Source organism: Patella vulgata, chromosome 1 (assembly GCF_932274485.2).
Source record: "Patella vulgata chromosome 1, xgPatVulg1.2, whole genome shotgun sequence".
Lineage (NCBI taxonomy): Eukaryota > Metazoa > Mollusca > Gastropoda > Patellidae > Patella > Patella vulgata.
Window position 1 is genome coordinate 63919609 of NC_065879.2, and position 23847 is coordinate 63943455.

A 23847-nucleotide genomic window follows, 5' to 3' on the forward strand; every position below is an offset into this window, starting at 1 on the left:
TCATATCACGAAACACTTTGTATTAAGAAGTACATTATTTTACTAATAATACACGAAACAAGATGTTTACGACAAGGAAAGTATTTCAACATATATATAAGTGCACAAAAGTACTATCGCTTTATATTTATACTTCCTTCTAGAAAGCAGATCATTTTAACGTCATAAAGGTCTATACAACCAACATTTCTTTCATACAAAGAACAAGACAAAACGGATCGTTCATATGAATTTCAAAGTCAAAAATATGTACTGTTGTTATTATAGAATTAAACACATTAGAATTTATAAAGACCGTCACGCCCTATGGACTATTATTATTACTATAGTTAATAGTAAGTGCTAGAGGACTGCACTACACAGAAAACAAAACTGACAAGATAAGCAAATCTAAATTTGAACCGGATAAAATTTAGGTTAGAATATATCGATTTGAATAAATTTTGAACAAAACTGTTTATTTATAAATATACTTTTGATTGTGTATTAATTGTCTTAACTCTATGCATAAATATACATTATGTAAGATTTAGAGAAAGAAGTTGTGGTTCTTGCTTTATAGTTCAAAAACAGATAATGAAAAATTAATATATTACAAATTTCTGTCAGATTACTTTCTTCTGGGTGAAGTTATGAATGTCAAGAAGCTTTGCCATTATCATAAACGAAGTTTCGATGGTCAGATCTTTAATTGACAGTCTACCGTCTTATTAGCGTTTAACGCAGATATGGCGGTTATAGTCTAATCTATTAAATACTTAAGCCATCCGATGGTGTATAGAGTTCATTATGTACTTGACACGTGAATAAATGTCTAAATAATTATATATACATGTATAACACTCAAGACAGAAAAACGAACGGCAATAAGCCAGATGTGTATATATTTTATTACTTATACTGATAGGCGTATACACTGTCATTAATCATATTACTAATATTAACGGGTGTATATTATCTTAAGCCGTATCTTCCATTACACTCATTCATGAAGGTTTTTAAATATTAAAGATTTTACAATGAACAATTTTGTCTATGATTACCAACAATTAGATAAAGTCAGAACAGTCCGTCGACGTGACACAAACTAGGTCATTTTGGGACTAACATATGGTTCAATTTTATTTCAATAATTCTATTGCGCGTAGGGGGTCTCAGCAGTGGGGGGAGGGGGCCGGAGGACCCGTAGAAATCCCACGAGGTTGCACAGGCGACCATACTCCCTGATATGTGCAAGCTGAGAATCGAAACCACGCCACGTGATTTAATGACAGACATTATGATCTAAAGCGCACGCCTTGGATCATTCGGCCACCCAACCCGTGATAGATGTAAAAGATTAACTATGATTAATTTAAAGGAGTTAAAACTTCTAGGATGCAAGTCGAAATAATGTGTCTAATTATTAAGTGGTGGAACAAGATCTATGCAGTTAAATTTGTGTTTTCGAAATATTAAACTAGTGTCAGTATGTTTACTCATTTTAATGTCAAACAAATAACGTCCAGTTCAGTCTGAACGTTGATCTTTATCTGTGGCAGTGTCATCCCAACAAAATCCAATCAAATCGACATTTTCAATTTTTAAGTATTGTTCAGAAGTTGATCTATACAAATATAAAGTATATTCAACTGAACAAAATCATTGACTTGCAAATACAGCACCAGTGCTATCAGGTGTTCTAAAAAAAGGGAAACATACCCGAACCCTTTATTTCTTATGAATACTTATGAATAAATGTATCAATACATATCACAGGATTAAACTATTATAATATAAACTTACTCTCGAACTTGCTATTCCTCAGGGTACGTTATTCTAACATTTCTCCTTCACAGTTTGCATAGATATAAACTACAAACGTTCACCCATAAATCAACTTGTTGAAGATCCCAGTCAACTTTAAGTTACGCAAATGTATACTAAACGTCTATCTTTTAACAAAACACTCCATGCATAAAATATCCTCGGTAGCAATGCTATCTGTACATGTAGCATAAATCAAGAAATCATTTGTGAATTTATATGCTAGAACTTTCTACAAGTCCTTTTAGCTAAATAGTATTACAACACATGCAGTAGTATGAAGTAGTTTCCTGTTGCTATAATCTCAACAACAATAGAATCAGAACAATTCCGATTGATTAAGATAAGCCGATTAAGTGATTATCGTTAACATTATACAAATTACCTAAGTTGTTAACAGTTTGGATAGTAGATCCTTAGAATAATGGTATGTAAATATTACCAACCTGGTTCAGCAATTTGTATCGCCCAGACGTTTTTTTACTCTATGGGTAATTGTAATCGGGCACGGGCTATAAGTAACAGTAACTTGTTTTTATTTTATAATAAAGATATAGAAATAAGGTTTAACGTCCACTCAACACGACCTCTATAAGTCTCATCGGAATTAACACGGCTTATTTTTTCAGAAATTCGCTTGACCGAACTATACCACGAGGTCAGGTATGCGACGCTATTCCTTGACGCTCGTATCGAATCCAAGACAAGCGTCTGATCCCCTGTCTCGTGTTATTTACGACCTGGTATTATATCAAAAAGTTAATGATATCTTTAATTAATTTTTCACGGGTGTTGTATCAATTATTGTAATAATGGCATTACTTCGTACTGTCTTTGATTACACCTTCATGGTCTATTACGCACAACCATTGTATTTATTGATGGTTATCAACAACGATTATAAATGCCCGGACTAACTAGATGTCTTTGTGTAGCGTGTCGCTCTCCTGGCCTTACTATTGAAAAACTATAAAATTAACACCGTAACAATAATATCTAATTTATTCATAAGTCAGGGATAATCACCTTATGTTATTCATCCCCTGTCAGTGTAGGACGTTTTACGATAATCGCAATTCGCAAGGCCAATTTGACTTAAGGTCACCGGATAAAAACACTGGGAAATATATATAATGTATATTATGTAATCTGAATGAAATTGACAACGAATTCTATTATTTTAAAGGAAGTATGACATCTCCGAAGTTCTATCTACAACCACGTATACACAAGTTCAGCGAATTGTTTAATTGTATACTCACCTTTATGGATTAATTCAAGTAAATGTATTCCATTCACACATATATTATTTATCTCATGATCTCATATGTTATTTTACGTAAATATGTTATTATTTCCACGATGTATTTGTATACAGTTTGTGATATCACGAATAATATAGTAATCACGAATCAGTAGCTGGGGTGTCTTTAATTAAAGGGTGTATGGCTCTATTGGTTGAAACTTTAAAATAGACAAAGATGGGTCTAAAAGCTCACATTAATGTTCTGTGAAATACGCAAACAGTCCAAATTGAACGACAGTCGTTTGCGCCTTTTTGTCCATTCTACACTAATACTGAATTCTAATTCATGTTATCCAAAATATTGAGCTAGCGGTTTAGACCCTTTAATTGTTGCATGCAAGGTGTGTAATGCGGAAAGGTGTTGATCCTTACCGACATAAACTGAACAATAGGACAGCAATTATAATAACTGCGGTCATAAACTCCGCATCACAATAGTACCCCAGTATGCCCTCTGTGGTTATAAATTAATTTATAATAAGTGAAGTATAATAAGTGAATATAATAAGTGTTTTCCTATCTTTTGTTTTTCTCATCTACGAAACAATTAATATGTGGCTTCCCTTATAATTGTGTGCTATTATATAATTACCTTCTATATGTTTTGATACGTTTCCTTCTGATCTGTTACTATACTAAGGTTATGTTCTGCTGTGTGTTTCACCTTACCATTTGAAACGATTAAGCAATAAGAAAGTGTTTACAGGTCATGTGACACATCTGCCTATGCGGACAAATGCCTGTTACGTGACACAGATGCCTATCATGTGACATGCGTGCCTCTTCCCCTTCTTCCTCGATAGATCAATGATATTATTAACAGTTTAATAATAACACCAAGGAGAGCACCACAAGCCCTTGTTCTGAAACAGTGAGAGATGTCATTGACATTTTCACCCGATTTGTACTTGTTTTACTTATACTTCATAATGCAAATATAATGTCAATAAATGTTTCAACGCGTGTGGAGGACCATCCCCAACCAGTTCCACAATTGCCAGGACGGAGCTTTGGCCTTTAAAGTAAGATTTAATTTACAAATTTTGTTGTACACTTTTGTCTTGTGGTTGTGCCAGACACCTTAGGCGCAGTATCTTCGGCTCTCAAATTCAGGATTAAACCATCGTTCCATTTCAGTAGTTATGGGCTTCTTTATAGAGAACCTGGTGTCACTTCTCGTTACAGTGACAGGTGGCATTTGCGCGACATTGTATATTTACCTTTTCTAGAGCACCTGATATCACTTCTGACATAACTATCATCGTAAGTATTGTAGATTTCGCCTAATGTGCTTTTATAAATATAAGTCAAGACTACGGGCTTAGAACATGTGTAAATTCGGATGTTAAACCCTGGTTGTTTTTTTGTAAAGCGCAGTTTTCTTGTTCTGCAGACAACAAGACACCATCGTGTCTGTTACTGACATATTATTTATAAAACTTATCAATCAACGTGACACTATGACATCTGACAAGTAAGCTGTTTAAATGTCAGCTACATGTAACCTTATTTCCGTTATAAAATTTAATATTTGACGTATTTTATTATTTTTTTTTAAGTTTATGACATTTCTAGAACAGCGTGTATGTAATGAACACATCCATTTGTAAACTCCTATGCCCCCGTTTTAATTAAAACTAGATGTTATTTCCGTTCCGTTTATTCAATTTGGTCACCCTGTTAACATTAGTCTCGGTCACCCAGAACCTCCTAGTCTTCAAGAATATTTTTCTGGATGATAGATACTATGTTAACGTGTGTCTACGTACGACAGCAGTATTATAGTTGAGCCTTGCACCTTGACCAGACAGTCAATAAATTATTGTGCCAAAGTTTAATTCTAATTAGAGCTTTGATTGGTAGGTTACCCTTCGATCAATTCTAGGCTATCTATTCGAGTCTTAAGGACCAAAAAAGGAAAATAAAAATATAGACTCTAATTGCATTGAATAACTTTATAAATTCAAATAGTCTACATTTTATATTCATCCGCTGCTACCGCAATGTTAGCACAGCTGCAATTAAAGCTAGAATTTAAAAAGAGCTTCACTTCAAGTACATCGTGGAGAGAGAGAGAGAGAGAGAGAGAGAGAGAGCGAGAGAGAGAGAGCTTTATTAAGCCTACCTTTAGTTCAATATATTATTATATGGCGCCGGTTGAAATAAAGATGCAGACACAAATAGATAGTTACATAAATCTGACACTATTTTCAGTTTATTGAGCTATATATATGTCTACACCCTTGGGCTTAGAACGATGCGAATCTATATGTAATGCTAAGATACCCGAGGCCGAAATTCTAGTTTTGTAAGAAACATTTGCATGTGGATTGTAAGTGGCCCCTAACGGGGCTAAATCTTAGTCAAAATAAAATATTGAATTTAGTTGGTCTGATGTATAATGTTAATTAGTAACATAATCTTTTGAACTATGAACTTTATTACATGCGAAGCAAAGAGTTTGCTATAGCTAAAAATATATATACAGATATAAATAGTATGCATTGTAAATTAAACAGACGCAAATAGCAGTAAAGTGTATATAATCCCGGCAGAGAAAACACCAACACAATACACATCAAACGATTTTACTATATTACAAACTATGAACGATATCCCCTCCGCCCCACAATACACATTTTCCTGATGTAGCTATTATACATATTTAATCTCTAGACTCGCCTCGCCTTTGCAAAAAACAAAACAAACCAAATACCCCCCCCCCCCACCACACACACATACAACACACAACACAACACATCTACAACCACCACATTTATGTATAATATAATGAAATTTAGAGAATTTGGAGAATTTATATTCGATTGATATTTAAAATTCAGTTAAGAAGGTCAAAAACTGATAATTAAGAAAATTTATATTCGGTTAATAATTAAAAGGTATTCATTTGAAGGTTTCACGTTTCCCATTAGGTAAGGTTATCTAACAGTTGTTCTTTTATTTTCATGAAGTAATGTAGATATTGTCCAGGATAAAGCAGTATTCTATTATTGTTTCCGCGATTCATCCGCTTTTTTTTAGCTTTTGAAGTGATGGAAAAGACCAAAAATAACGTGACAGATATACATGCGGGACAGCGCAACAGAAAACGAAATTCATCTTCAACAGCTCTCATATATTACAACAGGGAAAGTTATATACACGATGTCATTTTATATTGACGTAGGCTTGTTTACTGATTAGGGGTGCTGGGTAGCTGAATGTTCGCAATAGATCATAAGGTTTGTCATTGAGATATCGATTCCCTAATTGTGCGTTTCAAGAAGTGGGGTAGCCTGTCCAACCTCGTGGTGAGTTTTCTCCAGGTCTCCCGGTTTCCTCGCACTGCTAAAGACTCCTATGCCTAAGTGAATTAATGATGGTTCCGAAATGACCTAGTTTGTCTCAACGAATGCTCTCTATTTCTCTCAACCACAAGAGACTAAAATCTATTTATCAAAGTGTCAACGAAATGAGATCATGTCACACTCTTCTGTACCAACCAGACTAATAGGGACGGACATCGGCGCTATGACCTACTCTTATTTCGATTTACAGCTGTCAGGGAATCTTTAAAGTTCTGACAATAGTATATCCGTAGCCACAGTTTTTAATTTCACCCGAACGATTGGGCGCTTTACTTTACCCCCTCCCCCTCCGTCATGCACAGCTAACAATAGGAATCAAGGTAGAGGTAAATTTGTCGTGTTGAACCTGGGACGTCATCATACAACCATGGATTCCCGAAGTCAAAGAACATTCGGCTATTCCATCGCTTTTGCGTGCCTATATATCCTCTGTTTGAAATTCGGGAATGTAAGAAGGGGAAACTTCGGAACTTTGCAAGTACGACACCCATAGCCATGTAATCTTCCCGAATGAATGAGTGACGACATCTAGAAATAGTAAGCATACACTGCCTCGTGTACGATTCTAATCAATACTCATAGATATATTACAAATGAACATCTGTGCAAACACGATATCTAAATATCATTATCAACTGGATTGACCTACATGTCTGGTTATCATATTGGTTTACTACTTGAGTTTATCAGATATTGAATTACAACACAAATATAGCTAATCATATCTTGTGTGCATATCAAATATTGAAATCAACAAAAATATAAGCGCAACTCATTGTCATGTAAGCCTACTAACATGGGATATGAATCACGATAATTTATTCAATTACTTATATATACCTTATGGTCTAAATTTCACGAGTTAGACCACTTGGCCCTCAACCCAATATTAATATAATTTAATAATACCATACCTTTTGAGCTGCAAATGTTTTTAAATGCTACTGCACATCTTCCGTTTTTACCGGTATAATAGTGACGGTATTGTTTCTGTTGCGTAATGTCACGATTTAAACCCAATAAAGTTTTTCAGTGGCTAGCCTTTTAATGTTAATTGCTGACACCGAGATTTGACAGCCACAACATCAATATAACAGAGGCGATCGTTACAAATCGAATACCTATTGAAATAAAGTTATTTACGGTAATCCCTTTTTAAGTTCGTATACAAACACCATTCACTTTACATTGTCGTCCACGTCCTTAAAAATCCGAACTTATGAAGTGAAAGTTGAAAATTGAATACTGCTTCTAAGAATTCGTTTGTTGTAGCCCCTATATGTCGGTCTATAATCTATTGAACACAGCACTGGTATATCCGGCTTCCAATAGTATCGTTTGTTTACAGTACACACACGTTTGATGTGTACTATTATAATAGACCTGTTTGATTTTTGCTTTTCATTTGAATATGAAACACCTGACCCTGTAAGTCACGAAATGACCTTGTCATGTACCGATTTTGTCAGCCGATATCTTCGCTATTATCAAGTAGTTTTATTAGGTATAGCCGTTTGTTTACACTGTAGATAAAAAGCAATATATCTGTCTTATCTGTCTATTTTTAGCAACAACAGTAGTCGCGTGAACTGTCACCTGAGGTGTGACGTCACTAAACCAGGCTTCCCGGTTTGTAGTCTCGTTTGTCCGTATATACATCGAGTTAAGAAAAGATTAAGGCTTCAATTTGTTTTACTTGTAACTTGATAAATAAGATTTATTTCGATTTTTTTCTTTTATAAATGATCTAAATAAATAAATAAATAAATAAAATAATGTTATGATGTTTTTTTTAATATAAATAAATTTCAGATAATGAATCTAAGGTATCTTATCATAATGTTTATATTTTTAGTTGTCAATTATATATATATCATTTTATTATATAAACAAATACTTAATAAATACAAATGTCACTGTGCATTGTCTAGTTATCCCCGGAAAAGTAAAAGTAAGGATTGTGCACGATACAGGGTATCTTATACCCACTTACCCAGTATCCTTCGGCTTCTGAAATCCATGTCCTAGAGGAGGAAACCGGAGAAAAACCACGGGGTTGGACAGGCGACCCACTACTTGTCACGTACAAGAGGGGAAATGAAACCCCGCCACTTGACTAAAGTTAGACCAATTGTCCAACGAAAAGGCTTGCCAACGTCGGCGGTTCTGGGGATAGTGTTCTAGAATATACTAACTACGGAGCACAATCAACAGAAATTCAAAGCAGCGCGATTATATGGATTGTTATTGCGGATATTCAATTAAACATATACATAGAACATACATCCAAAACTTATAAAGTTGTTATAGACTATTTTTCTCTTTCAACATTGTTTTAGTATAAAATTTTAAAAAAGTGTAAATATTCAATTAAGCATTAACAAGATTAGATACACAGAATGTCAGTCTATTGGATGCACACACCCAAACCCTATACAGTTGCTATAATATAGACTATCTTTCTCTTTCGCCCCTTTTATATTACGATTTTTATTCCCGTTTTAGTCTACAATTAAAGAAATGTATATATGATTTTCATGTTCTGCAGGTTTTTGTGACTATTCATGGTTGTAACAGGAAAGGATTTTAGAGTTAAAATCTTTTTAATGGTGATGTATATTATGGCGGTTAGTTATAATATGTTCCCTGTTTGTGTATTCCAGAATTCAGTGGTCAAGCCCATACACGTTTTGGGGAAACCGTTGTATAAGGCCATAGAGAGTTAACATTGAACTATGGTGGTTTTTAGCCTGTTATACTCATAAAGCGGGATAACTGCATTTAAGGATGAGGCGTGTGACTCGTAATTCAATCCACATTGACGTCATTGTTAAATCCGTGGCATATTTTTGAACATTCCTATGATTTGAATCTTTATAATATTAAAATAATTTCATCATTTACCCCTCATTAGTCTCGCCACCGTGTAAAATTCTAATTATATTAAATATATATTAGGTCAAATATTTGTGTTTATAAACAAAATATATATTTGTTTTTGTTTGTTTTTATTTATGATGGTGAGAATTTCGTACATAATTTGTCTATTACATGTTATGTTGATGAAAATAGTCGTTTGCACATTGGTTGTCAGAGTATGTAAACTCCTGATACCTGGGTGAATTATAATACAACTGTGCACTGACACACGCTAATAGATATAAAAAGTATTGTTGGACTTTTTCTGACTTCAACAGACCAGCAATGGGATGCCAAAACTTATGCTACAAATGGCCACTTCCTGGATGGGGTCAAAAGCATGGAGAAAAATCCGCTGTATGGACACGCGTCTTTCCGTCGACGTCCGCCTTCCATGAGCTGGCTTTCCAGGCGCTGATAAAGCCTTCACCCCACCACTCCAACCACAAAGTTTCATACAACAATAATACATGTAAGTGATTTTTATAGGCCCACATTTCAGTGTTTGTATATTATGTTGTCACTCAGACCGTCTGTCTACAAATAGCTTATGGACGCGACAGAGGCTACAGTTTTTACGGGTCCTTTTCGCATTAGTGTGAAGCATTATGGTCATGCGAAGACGCAAACTGTCGATATTCAGCATTCTACGATTTTCCGTTCCAGAGTTACCCCATTTTGCCAAAGACGCTACCATTAGCCCTGTGAACTCGATAAAGGCTAAACGCGAACGCGACCCAACTGCGAACGCGATTACAGCCCACTGCAACGCGCGGAAATTCGCCGCAGTTGAATGAGTACTTCTGTCTTGTCACCTGGCAGTGGCATGGCAAATTCGCCTTAAATCACCTGCCACCGATACGTCACATGTATGACTTTTGACCCCGAACTATGATTAGCCAATTAAAATCGTTCGTGCAAACTGTTCCCAAAAATTCGCCCGGTACACAGTTAAAACAATAGTGTTACTTTACATCTGTACGAGTGGCAACTGAGCTGCCACTTGCAATAGCGTATAAAAGCACTTCATTGAGTGCTATTAATTACACTTATTTGAGGATATGTGAAATCATCTAAAAGTGTAAATGTCCTCTTTATACCGTGAAATTATATCTAACGAAAGTGTAAAATGTTCTTCTAAAAATATAATTAAACACTATTTAGGGTGTACTTATATTCTCTTAAAGTGTAAACAAACGCTATCTAGGGTATAGATATATCTTCTGAAAGTGCAATTCAACACTATTTAAGTTATAGATATATCTTCTGAAAGTGTAATTCAACACTATTTGGGATATTGGTATATCTCCTGAAAGTGCAATCTAACACTATTTAGGATATTAGTATATCTTCTGAAGGTGTAAATCAACACTATTTAGAATATAGCTAAATCTTCTTAAAGTGTAATAAAACACCATATATAGGGTATAGCTATGTCTCCTGAAAGTGCAACTAAACACCATTTAGGATGTAGCTATATCTTCTGAAAGTGCTGTTAAACACTATATGGGCTTAAGCTATATCTGTTGAAAGTGGAATCAAACACTATCTAGAGTACAATTATATCTTCTGGGGTGTAATTAAACACTGTTTACAGTTTAATTTGTCCTCTGAAAGTATAAGTGGGTATTATATAGGGTACACTTTATCTTCTGCAGAGTGTAATTGAACACTAAATAAGGTATCAGTACATCTTCTAGAAGTGTAATTGAAACACCGCCCTGGGGTATACCACACACTTGTTTGGGTGGCAACTGAACTGCCACTTGCTCTGGTGTACTTAAACACTTTACTTGGTGCATATGCATGCTTACAGTGTGTCAGATACTTTTTCTAAACACTACTGAGAGGATCTGAGTAAAGAGCAAAAATAACTTTAAATTGAAATGAACTATACTTTATTAACAGTCTTTTTTTATGTACACACATCTATGGCTGATAAATCAATACCTCATGGGGAGAGTGAAGTTCTACCATTTATTCTCTATGTAATGATTTCAATAAATATTTAATAAGGAATAAAGAGTAATACCACTGGACACCACTCTTTCACCTCAGATACCCCAAATCTGTTTTCATATCCATTATGAATGGTATGCAACCAGTTATGGGACAAATATGTTAGCAATAAAAGTCTGACATAAACAGTAATTGTGATAAAAAGGTGAGTGTACCCAATAGTGTCAATTAACATGTGTAGTAAAAACTCATAATAAATCAAATTATCATTAATAATCAAATTAAAAGATTAATGGACATACCAATTGTTTACATTTTACTTATTTGTACAAGAAAAAAGATTGGTTGCCAGACAACGAAACATGCCCACAACAACTATGTCGTCCAAGTATTCCAAAAAAGTTGTCACATATTAATTATTTTGTAGGTAAAAATGGGAGCCTTACAAGAAACTAAAAACTATCAAGATCAACAACCAATGAAGTAATTATTAAAATCTGGTTGGCCTCTAGTTCTCCCTAAAGCTAACATTTATTATACAAAACATGAACTAGCCTTTCGATCCGGTAATATGCCACCTGTTATTACGTACAGGTGTGATCTATAGTTATATTATTATGTACAGGTGTAATTATTTGATGAAACAGTGATTAATCAGCTTCTTAGGGAATAGTTTTTTTTATTATTTTTAATTAACTGAAAAAATATAATATCGCTGTAGGTTATTGATATACCACCAACATTTCAAGTTTATTGGAACAGGTATCTTAAGTAGTATTATGCTAAATTTGGCATTGTCGCTTTCTACAACCGATACCTTGAAACATTATCATGGACTGCAACAGTTCAAAATGTTCCCAAAGAACTGCGTTTCGGGAAAATAAGTTAATTTCGATCTCAAAAGAGCTATTTTCGGACATTCATCAGACATTCTCCAGGAAACCATTCACTATTTGGCCGACATTCATAAATCATTTTTATGTTCTTTAAGTTTAAATTTATCTTCAGAATGTAGTATATATTCTTCAATTATGTTATTATGGTACGTACCATTCAGCAACCGAATATGGCGTCATAAAAAAAACCAAACCGAGGATGGCGTCATAACAAAACTCGATGCGCGAGAATAACCATCAAAATACTTTATAAAGTTTTAATTTACAGGAAAAGATACTATAAATAGTTATACATTGTATAGTCATTTGGCTTTGTTCTTACCAACCGTCGAATGTAATTGACTATTTCGTTGTTGGATTAAATTCCACGTAATGTTAAAAGTTGTTTCAGAAACTGTGACGGCCAACAGTGGACATTCGGCTCCTTTATCTTGCAAACACTGCAAACCGTCCATCCTAGGTAGTAAGTTAAGATGGCCAGAAGCTCGTATTATGTTCACGTTACCAACTTCTAACGGTAACATTCCATACAGATACACGTCATCAATCCAGAAAAATGGCACGGTGAAGGAAGCCTGATAAAGTTTTGAGATCATATCACTGCTAATTATAACAACAAACCCGTAACAATAACGAAACGGATAGCGCTTGTAGCCCCTGAATTTGTACTCCGGTACCGACCACTTTCCGGTACGACGCACGTGACCTTTGACTCCACCTCCACAATACAGAGTCCTTGTGAGATCTCTAGAACTAAAATGACCCAGAAAACGCCACATATCAAAAGCTACGTCATCATCCATTTTGATGACATATTTCACATTCCGACAGAAGTTTGATACCCAGTGTAACCCCATGACGCCTTTATACGTTAAGTTCTTATAGTCATCCATAAACGCACCTTGCACCGTGTCGCCATATGTTCTATGTTCTTTTAGAATCAGATTCTGCGTTTCTTGTTGCTTGACACGACCTAACAAAAACACGACACGCACCTTAACTGGTAGGTACAGCTTCCGGGATCCAAAACTGGACCGAATGTTTTGTCGCCTGATAAAATGATCAGGTGATGTATGGACTAAGATAACTACCATTATCCGAGTCATTTCTGGACAGATTGAAACATTATTTAATATGTAGTCACCTGAAAATATCGGATTTTTTGGCAACCTCTTATCAATAAGTGAAATGCTTAGATTCTTGGAAAGCTTTGGTTGAGAAGCAGGCCTACTTAGATTTTTGGAAAACTTCATACCAGACGATGAAATGTTTGCATTTCGGGGTATATTAATTTTAGACGGAGAAAAATGTAGAGTGTTTAGGGATAACTTCGTTTTGGGGGATGACGCATTTCGGTAGAATATAGTTAAATTCTTAGATAATTTCGTTTTAGTGGTATTCCTTTGGTAGACTTGGGATGATGCATTTCGGTAGAATTTAGTTAAATTCTTAGATAATTCCGTTTTAGTGGAATTCCTTTGGTAGACTTTAGTTGTAGCATTCTTAGAAGGTAATGTTGAATTGTGATCAAATAACGAATTAGCAGCTTTGGTCAAATATGGTTGATTATTCTGGTACAACTTATTGACCCTACTTTTTGAAAGTTGTGTGTGATTTAGATGCCATAGTATCGAAGCCGCACTTTTCGGAATGCTATAATCTGCTATATTCCAAGATATCTTCCAGTAAACTGTACTTGAATATAATATTATAATACAAATGATAGAAGCGACCTTTAAATATTTCATTACACATCGTGTTGCTTTCCATCTCATGCTCGCTCGTTCAGCTGGAAAAAAAACACATAGCAAAATGAACCTATAAGAACTGGGATATGAGTAAAATGCGAAGATAATAAGAAGGGCGTTAGGGTACAGGATATACATGACTTACAAAAGGTAAACAAAAAGATACATGATGTTTACGTAACTCTTAAATGGCCGCGGTGTTTTAATCTTCTTAAAATCGGAGCCATCCGACGGCCCAGAGAGTTGGCCATTGGCTTGACATGTTAATAAATGTTTGAAGATACATTATGGGAGATAATATAACGAGATGGCAATTCTCGCTATAATAGTTAAAAAACTAGATAGTGTAAAGGTAATTTGCTGAAAATTTCAATAAAATTGATCCACTATGAGCCGAGAAAAAAGCGTGTGAAATATTGGCATAGTCTCGGCTTGATTAGATGTTAAAACGAGATCATGCCGCCTATTGAAGATGGGTGAGATGTAGGATTCTACTTGAAACATTGTACATCGTTTATATGTCACCCAATACGCTCGTTGATATTACTTATGACATAAAGATTTCATTATTAACGCATATGTGGTCTTTAAAATGTACCAACATGGTATGGTTAATATTAGAAACTATTATCCTTTCCCCTCAAATATAAAATAATAACCATAAAATAAAAGACAATTAAAATATTGCAATATAATGTAGACTACTTTTAAGAACAACTTACATTTATTACGGGTGTTGGTATATACAGTGTGAGCGAATGAAGAGAGACAGGGCTTACTCTCGTATATAGCCTACCCTAAAGGGCCGTTTATACTGAGCGCGAACGCGAGCACGACCGCGAAGTGGGACCTCTGCGATTTTCCGCTCGAATCATCGTTCGTACTGAAATCGACGATACGCATGGAATTTCGCAGATGAAAGTGCCGCATTTATGATTTGAACATCTTCGGTTATACGTCATCATATATTTGTCCATATCATTTTCTTCCTATCAACACCTTTGAAGACCCTGCGACTTTTATCGTACAAAACAGGATGCTTATCGATTTGCAGAATGAGCTCTTCTGTCTTGCCACCTGGTATGGCGAAGCCGTCTCAAGTCACCTGCTACATATACGTCACATGTATGACTTTTGAGCTCACACTCTGATTGGCTAATGAAAATAGTCCGCGCGAACTGATCCCAAAAAATCACTCTTCATCCAATCACTGTGGTTTTCCGCTCGAACAAAAATTCCGCCGTCAGTATAAACTACTTCATTGAAATAGCAGTTAGGCAATCAAATGCAGTCGCCGCGGTCGCGTTCGCGCTCAGTTTAAATGCCCCTTTATTGTAGTATTAGGTAGCTTTTAATCTTCTTAAGTTTCTAAATCGAGGTGCGATAAGGCATGTATACACATGTATGACTATAACATCGGAACGTAATGTCTATATACTATAACATCTTAAATAACTTAATAATTAATACAATTTCATCCATTTACAATTGATGTATCCTGATGTATCTATGATGTATCATGTAGGAGCTATTTGCATAAATCTGGTCTGCCCTCTGTTTGTCCCCCCCCCCCTCCCCAATGATTTTAGAAAATAAAAAAAAAAGTATTTGTGATACGTTTCGGTAATCAATACCTTGTACGGTGATTAAATCCCACATCCCCACTCAGTCATAGACTTGCATGTTATAGAGTCTGCGTGATTTCTAACCAATCTGGTCAGATTTTTTTTTATCTAGACCATCGGTACCTGACTGAATACTGAATTTTTCCAAATTTTCTGGAGGAGGTCCCCCATACCCTGTGTAAGGACTTCCTTCTTTGGCGCTCGTGAGTGGGCTTCGTCGAGGTTAGCAAGCTCGTTCGTTTGACACTTTACCTCAACGATCAGTGCCTAAAATACTGCCAGGTTGCATTTCCGGCAGCCTGTTTTTCAAAATTTTCCCCTATTTAAAGCTCGTGCTTTTCCCCCTTAACCTTGGACTTTGCCCCAGTCTCACCCCTGCAACCACCGACGGCTGGCGCCGCCACTGTATGCCCACCGTATCTGCTTTAAACGCTAACATGGCGCCGATAAAATGCCTGACAATTGAGACTTCGTTTATTGTCATGGCAATGGTGTTTGACAAACTACAATATGACCAGTGAGCTAAATTTCATTCTACCAGTGGCTATTTCCTGTGTGAATTTCCATATCTATCTTCTCCGCAGGCATCAACATGTTTTGGGGCTTAGCCAATATTCTTGATATAGTTTTATATGACTTTGTATAATTTTATATGACTTGGTATGATTTTATATGACTTGGTATGATTTTATATGACTTAGTATAGTTTAATACGACTACATATACTTCAATATGACTTGGTATAGTTTTATATGACATGTTATGTTATAGTTTAATATGAAAATGAATACTTACACACATCCGACTAAATACTGTTTGTATATCTGTTGTATTATATCGATTATGTAGACTGATCCACACTCTTGGATGTAAGTGCCTACACAATATTTTACTCTACATGTAACATTAGTTTTGCATAAGTCTAAAGTTAATAGAAATTTTATACTGTAGAAAAAACGATCTCAAATTCCGTTTTTTTGTTGAGAAAGTCAGCCATGGGGAACATATTGCAGCAGTTGTTGTCAACCTTTTACGTTTTCCTAATTTTAAAAGTACATGAATAGGTTTTAGAAATTACACGAACAGAAGTTAAAAATTTCGCAAATAGAAGTTAGAAATTAGACGATAGCACGTTAGAATTTTGAATCTAATATACCTGCATACTTATGGTCCGTACATTCACCATTTTGATATTTTTGATCGTAAACTAAACCCGTTCTGCATGGCTGAATTTTTATTGAACACGCATGAAGGCCTTTCTTACAGCTTCGTATGATATAGTGATTTTTAGGGTTTCACACTGCGTAGCTTGTGTGAAACACTATTGTTTTTGTTAAAATTATTCTTATTATTATTAGGGTTTCACACTGCGTAGCTTGTGTGAAACACTATTGTTTTTGTTAAAATTATTCTTATTATTATTCTTCTTATTATTATTTTTTTTTCCAATTTGATTGTATCTCAGAAACTACTTGTCGGATTGATTCGATGTCTTCGGTTTTACTGGAAAAGTGGGTGTGACTTAGAGATTAAAGCTATTTCGAACGTTCTGCGACAATGCGAAATGTCCGAAATCGTCGAATTTGTCGATTTTTGAAATATTGCCGTAATATTAACAATAATCGTCGGATTTTAACATTGGATACATTTTGACATAGCCAGAGACAAGGCACATAGCCACGGTTCTTTAGATTTTTGATTTTCCACGAATCGTCGGAGATATTAGGCGCCAAATTTTGAAAATTTAAATTTTTACAAAAAACTTTTTTATTCATGAATATTTTAATGTGGTATTTTACCCAGGGTTAAAGAGTCATCTGATTTGACCAAAAATGGCACCATTTTTTGTCATCGTAAATTTCCTTGACCCCCATTGGCTAATTCAGTTTTTCAGTCCTGGATTAATTATTTATTGCTCGATTTGTATAAAACAAAGTTCATATGCTCCGTAATCCAAAATGTCATTTTTTTTGTTACCGGTAAAGTTACCTTTCGGCAACGGAAGTGACGTAAATTTAGCAAAAACTACAATTTTGACAGTTCGGTACCACTTTTTGAAAGCAAATAATATTTTTTTCAAATCTGGTATGACTGAAAGTGTGTGCCCTGTAAAGGCGCAGAAAACATCGGGCTCAGTTTTTTTAATTTCGATTTCGTTTTCGGGTCATTTTGATTTAAAGGTGAAAAAGGTGAAAAAATGAGCTATTTACAACCCATTCAGGCTTTTCATATTTTAAAATATTTCTTCGCAACTTTCATAAACTTGTAGCATTAATCCATACGAAGAGAATCTATCTCAAAATTAGTTTGTAATATGAGCAGTTGCCGAGAAATGGTCAATTTTGCATGAGTCACTCTTTACGCTATTGTGTCTGTAAAAGAGTCAATTATTATTGGATTTTCATAAAAGTGACACCATTTGATGCATAATGTCAATTGTGACTAGTTCAACTCAATTTAACATTTTCCATGTCACCGGAAATGACGAAATTTGGGTAAAAACTGTATTTATAGCCTTAGAAACAAATAATTTATTGAAATGAGTCGTATTTGTTGTTTGTTTAATATTTTGATATTTGATTCTAATCAACTAATAGAATGAACCCATACGATCATATAGGTATCACAAAATGGTTTCTAACTTGTTCAGTTGTAGAGAAATAGGTAATTTTCAACAGGTCACTTTTCAAGGTTTTTTGTCCATAAAAGTGTCAATTATTATTCGATTTTCATGAAATTTTCACTATGTGATACCTAATGCCATTTACGATTTCATACAAGTAATTTAAGATTTTCATTATCACCGGAAGTAACGTCATTTTGGCAAAAACTGTATTTTTAGCTTTCAAAACAGATATTTTATTCAAATGAGTCTGAGTAGTTATGTTTTTAAAATTATGATATTTGATTCCAATCAACAAATAGAATAAACCCATACGATCATACAGATTCCAGAAAATGGTTTCTAACTTGTATGGTTGCAGAGGAATTGACGGTTTTCTACAAGTCACTTTTTAAGGTTTTTGGTCTATAAAAGTGGCAATTATTATTCGATTTACATAAAATTTTCACCATGTGATGCCTTATGCCATTTCTGATTTCATAAAACTAATTGAACATTTTCATTATCACCGGAAGTACTGTACACTTACATGTAACAAATATATAAAATGAATTGATATTGCTGGATTTGGTTGATTCGGCGTCCATTTTATTTGATGTGTGCAATGATGAGGTGGAAACCTGTTTAATGCGTTCATTGGTACCGGAAGTGACATATGTTTAGGGTAACGTGGCACCGGTGAAACCCGTCATTACTGCATCGCAGTTCTAGTTAGATATGTAATTTGAAAGAAATGTTAACAGATAATTAAACCTTGCTCCACTTGCCGTAACAACCCCTTTGACTCATAAATCTATTATTGTCACATAAACCTGAGAAAACATATTCGTCAGTTTGTAGCCCTAGAGAAATGGAATAGGGTTTTAAGTTTCTTTAAAATACTACATCTGTGAATTTGCGACCGTCGTATTATGGTATTGTCGCTTACTTTGGTTCATATTCCAACCACAAAGGTTTTTCTCCAGTTCAAACGACTCATAAATGTCGGTCTCACAAATGTTATCCCCAACAACAGCAAAGCTAACTTGGAATATTATTTGGATTTTTCTCAACACAATCCTTTTGTCATTTTGAGAGGAGAGAAATCTGATGGGGGCAACGGCGTTTCCGCCTATCCTACTTCCAATACCAACTGCCATGTTAGAGACATTGGACAATATCTGTGGCTGTTTGTATAAAAAACTTTATCTAATAAACAACAACAATAACATGACAAACATATCAACAAACTATGTATTTCTCTAAATTTATATCTAATTAATTATCGCAATTAACTCAACTCCAGATATAGAGGATACACCGAAAGGTATCAATTATTGGTCGAAGCTTTTATAATCATTATTATTATTATCCAGACCTTATCTTATATTACTTTTACTATACAGAATGTAATGGACATAATTATGATCCAATTTTCATCACTACCGTGACGGGTAGCCTGGAACATACAGACTATATTATAGACTAAGGATTTCGCTACTTTACAACATCATGCCTTTTCAATGGAAGCAACTTTCACCAGTAAGAGTTGAATGTAAGAATCAGCATACGTATTTTAATGAAATAGCTTCATCATCTGGAAAGAAAAAAATCATACACACAACAACAAAAGTACCGTAATTTTATGGTCGACAAAACAGAGAATATAGGAAAATATCAAGCAATTACGGAGCCCCTTAAGTGCACGATTCCACTCTTAAATATAATTATTTCGTTTAAGCGAAATATTAATTCGTTTAAATGAAATACCAATTCGTTATAACAAAATATTAATTTGTTTAAACAAATATTAAATCGTTTCTACGAAAATTAATTCTTTATAACGAAATATACATGATCCCCATTACAAAAATCTTGTGCACCCTATCGATTTTCATTGTTCCGTGGCAACAATTCGTTTAAATGAAATACCAATTCGTTATAACAAAATATTAATTTGTTTAAACAAATATTAAATCGTTTCTACGAAAATTAGTTCTTTATAACGAAATATACATGATCCCCATTACAAAAATCTTGTGCACCCTATCGATTTTCATTGTTCCGTGGCCTGCAGTTCCAGCGAAAGGGGGTTGGGTGGTCTAGTGGTGTGCGTGAAACCATGAGGTCTGTCACTGAGTCAAGTTTCATTGACCACTTTTACGTGACAAGGAGTAGGGTCGCCTGTCCAACCTCGTAGGTTTTCTCCGGGTCCACGTGTTTCCTCCTATTGCTAAATACCCCTACGCGCAAGCGAATTATTGAAATAAAATTGAACCACGTGTTAGTCCCGAAATGACCTAGTTTGTGTTGCAGTTCAAGGGTTATCGCCTCAATCCGAAATAGTATTTCGTTTAAACGAATTAATATTTCGATTAAACGAAATAATCATATAGGAGTAGAATCATGCACGACAAAATTACATAAGAGTGAAATTGTGCACTTACGGTGCTCCTTTGGTAATTACTCGATCTGTTGAATTGTAAAAATATAACCAAGCCAATATAGACAAAATAACAAAAGCTATAATAATAACGAGCTCCCGTTTCTGAGCGATAATTTTTCGGTCGATATATTTACAGATAAAGGGCATATAGTTTTCATGAAACTGTTGTTAGTTAAACTGAAAACATTTTAATATGTGAAGTCAAATGTTTTCTATCTCTTAAAACATTTAAAGGGAGGGCTAAAACAATTGAGCTATTAACTCATTTGAACAATATATACATATGATTTCGACATTCGGATAAATGGACATATTCCCCTCATATTTAATGATAGACTTATTATTGATGTTGTCGTCGGATAATTCGTACACAGCTGTTAAGTAATACACTGTCAGTGGTTATTAAATAACACACTTCATTAAATTGTCGTATAATCCATTTAGAGTTGTTGAGTTAATTTTGTTATCGGGGGTATTGTTGTTGATTCACAGCTGTTGTTAAATATTTATTAAAGTTGCTCAGTAATATACTTTCAGCTATTGATGAATAAATAATATAATCATCTCTCTGTTGAATATGTATAGTTGTTATTTAATAAAACATGTGGTTGTTCGTTACTTATAGTTCTTATTTAAAAGTATATACCATTTGCGGAATATTTATAGTTTATAAACCACACTAGTTGTTGAATACTTAGATTTGTTGTTTAATAAAACACAATAGTTGTTGTTTAACAATAAAAAAACCCACATAGTTATTAAAACACAATAAATGGTTGTTGACTATTTATAAATATCCCTTAATAAAAGCACAAATAGTTGAATAATACACTTTCAGCAGAACATATATCAATTCTTTGAATGTACAAAACGGTGGATTCTGATAAAAGTCTCAAATATAAATATATGTCATATTTGAAATATCAATGACAGTTGAAAAATATAATCAATTTACACGTATTACACCCACACGATTATTACATATTTTTTTTAATTATGGTATTAAATACATTATATACAATATATAATAAACATTATATTCAAAGTGTACATAATAATTTATTTTAAACCGTTGACGCATTAAATATCATTTAATGTGTTAATACGTTAAAGCTCCAATTACACATCTAATAATAATACATCTATATTTTTTCGGATTATTTACATGGCCATCAAAGCTAGTATATTTAAACAAACCAACTAGAAGCTTGACTCGGTAGGGCTTTACAAAGTATAACTTAGCAAAATTACTTAGACGAGGCAGTTTCAGATACTAATTCAGTTAGGCTTTTTAATGGATTGGTGATCTATCCAATCCATGAATTCTAATTAGTTTTACGAATTCTAATTAGTTTTACGAATTCTAATTAGTTTTACGAATTCTAATTTGTTTCACGAATTCTAGATAGTTTCACGAAGTCTAATTAGTTTCACGAAGTCTAATTAGTTTCACAAAGTCTAATTAGTTTCAACAATTCTAATTAGTTTCAACAATTCTAATTAGTTCCACGAATTCGAACCAGTTCCATGACTTCGATTAGACACCGGTTAGTCAGTCGATTGGTCAACCAGAGTTAGCCCAGTTTTGGAGTATAATAACAAGATCTATCCAATCCACACGTCGTTTAACCAGATCCATAATACCCTTTAAAAACATAATAATCTGACTGGTCAGATTTCGAGTGAACTAAAGATCTGTACAATCCACGCACTCTTATTAGATCCATAAAACAGTTAAATAATTTGATATTCTGATTGGTAAGGTTGGTAATGGGAGTGAACAGTAAGTACCAGCCCACACACTCTGAAACCATTCATCTGTTTGGTCAATTTTAAGAGAACTGGAGGTCTTTCTAATTCCCATTCGTTCATGAACTTTACGAATTAAGTCTGACATTCTAATAATCTGATTGGTCGGATTGAGAGTGAACCGGCGATCTGTCCAATCCGCGCATTCTAATAAGATCCATATGTCTATATGGCGATTTTCTGTCCCAAGATGTAGTAGTTCTTTCATCTGAAATATAGAAACAAATATATAAATAATTCAGAGATTAAGGTATGCTTTATGTTTATCCCCCCCCCCCCCCCCGCAATAATTCCCGAAAGAAAACCAGTAATCCTATTGGTGATTTTGGAGTACTCAGAGCATCTGCCAACCATTTTTTATAATACTTATATTTTACCAGAGTATAGCCATATAAATAAATAGGATGTCAGAGTTTTAAAGATGATATGGGTTGTCATTGAGGACCAGATCCCAGTTACGTCTAAGTGATAGGTATGAGGACAGTAACGTGATTTAAGTCAACTCGTGATTACCATTTATATGATATAATTTGAACGTAGCATTACTTACCAATAAAAGTATTTTTGGTTTCCATGGTGAATGAATTCATGAATGATTTCCTGAATCTATAAGCACGCCTCTTGACATTACCCAAAAAAGGAGCGGTAGAGATAGTATAGAGGACGGGGTTAATAGCGGAATTTAATGGTAGAACAAACACAGCTACCCAGGCGTAGACCTGAAATGGAATGGAAATATAACATAAGTTTTGTCATAATATATTCATTTTAGTTCTATTTTTATTGGCGATGTGGCTCAGTGAATATGACGCTTGCTCACTATCCAAGAGGTCGAGGTCCACAGTTCCATTCTGGTGTTGACCGAGAAAGTTCCTCAGGATTTTCCATCCTGGTTTCCACTCGTCAATGGTGCTAGGCGGAGGGCCGATAAGGAAAAGTGTTTAGTCGGTAGTATGGGAAGGAGGACACGAGTCATTCCGAGTACTCGTTGGCGTGCACATGAAAGGCCCGTTGACAGTTGGAATCAAATGAAGTGTAGGCGATCAATTTCCATCATAGCACACATTCATTAGCGGTGGTTTAGTGAGTAAGGCGCTGGCTCACTAACTAACAGATCCCAGGTTCGGTCCCAGTGTTGGCCAAAAAAGTTCCTATGGTCTTTTAAGCGTGGTGCCCCCTGTCAGTTATACAGGACGGAGATTCCTGGCAAGGAACAGTGTCTAGTCGTTCAAATGGAACGAAAAACTGAGATCACATGTACACGTCGACAGCAGGTTAAAAATTCCTTGGCGGACATAATTGATTGTAGAGTAGGTAGAAACACCGCTATCCTGTCAAAATGTTCACTCATAGCACACTGCAT

The 23847-nt window shown here is 34.7% G+C and overlaps 2 protein-coding genes across 2 annotated transcripts in view; both read right to left on the bottom strand.

Annotated features, from left to right (window-relative positions):
* Positions 1 to 11341: 11341 nt before the first annotated feature.
* On the bottom strand, positions 11342 to 14006 carry LOC126809715 (uncharacterized). Its single transcript, XM_056103026.1, has one exon. The coding sequence runs from the start codon at positions 14000 to 14002 to the stop codon at positions 12557 to 12559; it is 1446 nt and encodes a 481-aa protein (XP_055959001.1). The 5' UTR covers positions 14003 to 14006; the 3' UTR covers positions 11342 to 12556.
* A 5411-nt stretch (positions 14007 to 19417) lies between these two features.
* LOC126820771 (G-protein coupled receptor GRL101) overlaps positions 19418 to 23847 on the bottom strand; it is a 186063-nt gene continuing 181633 nt past the window's right edge. Inside the window, exons 24-25 of the mRNA XM_050548891.2 lie at positions 23035 to 23203; positions 19418 to 22692 (exon numbers count right to left, since the gene is read on the bottom strand). Coding sequence (XP_050404848.2) covers positions 22574 to 22692; positions 23035 to 23203 — 288 coding nt within the window. The 3' untranslated portion in view covers positions 19418 to 22573. The remainder of the gene's footprint in view (positions 22693 to 23034; positions 23204 to 23847) is intronic.

What these genes read in the sequence shown, in the direction of transcription:
- LOC126809715 (XM_056103026.1), bottom strand. Translation starts at nt 14,002, where the DNA reads ATGAAATATTTAAAGGTCGCTTCTATCATTTGTATTATAATATTATAT.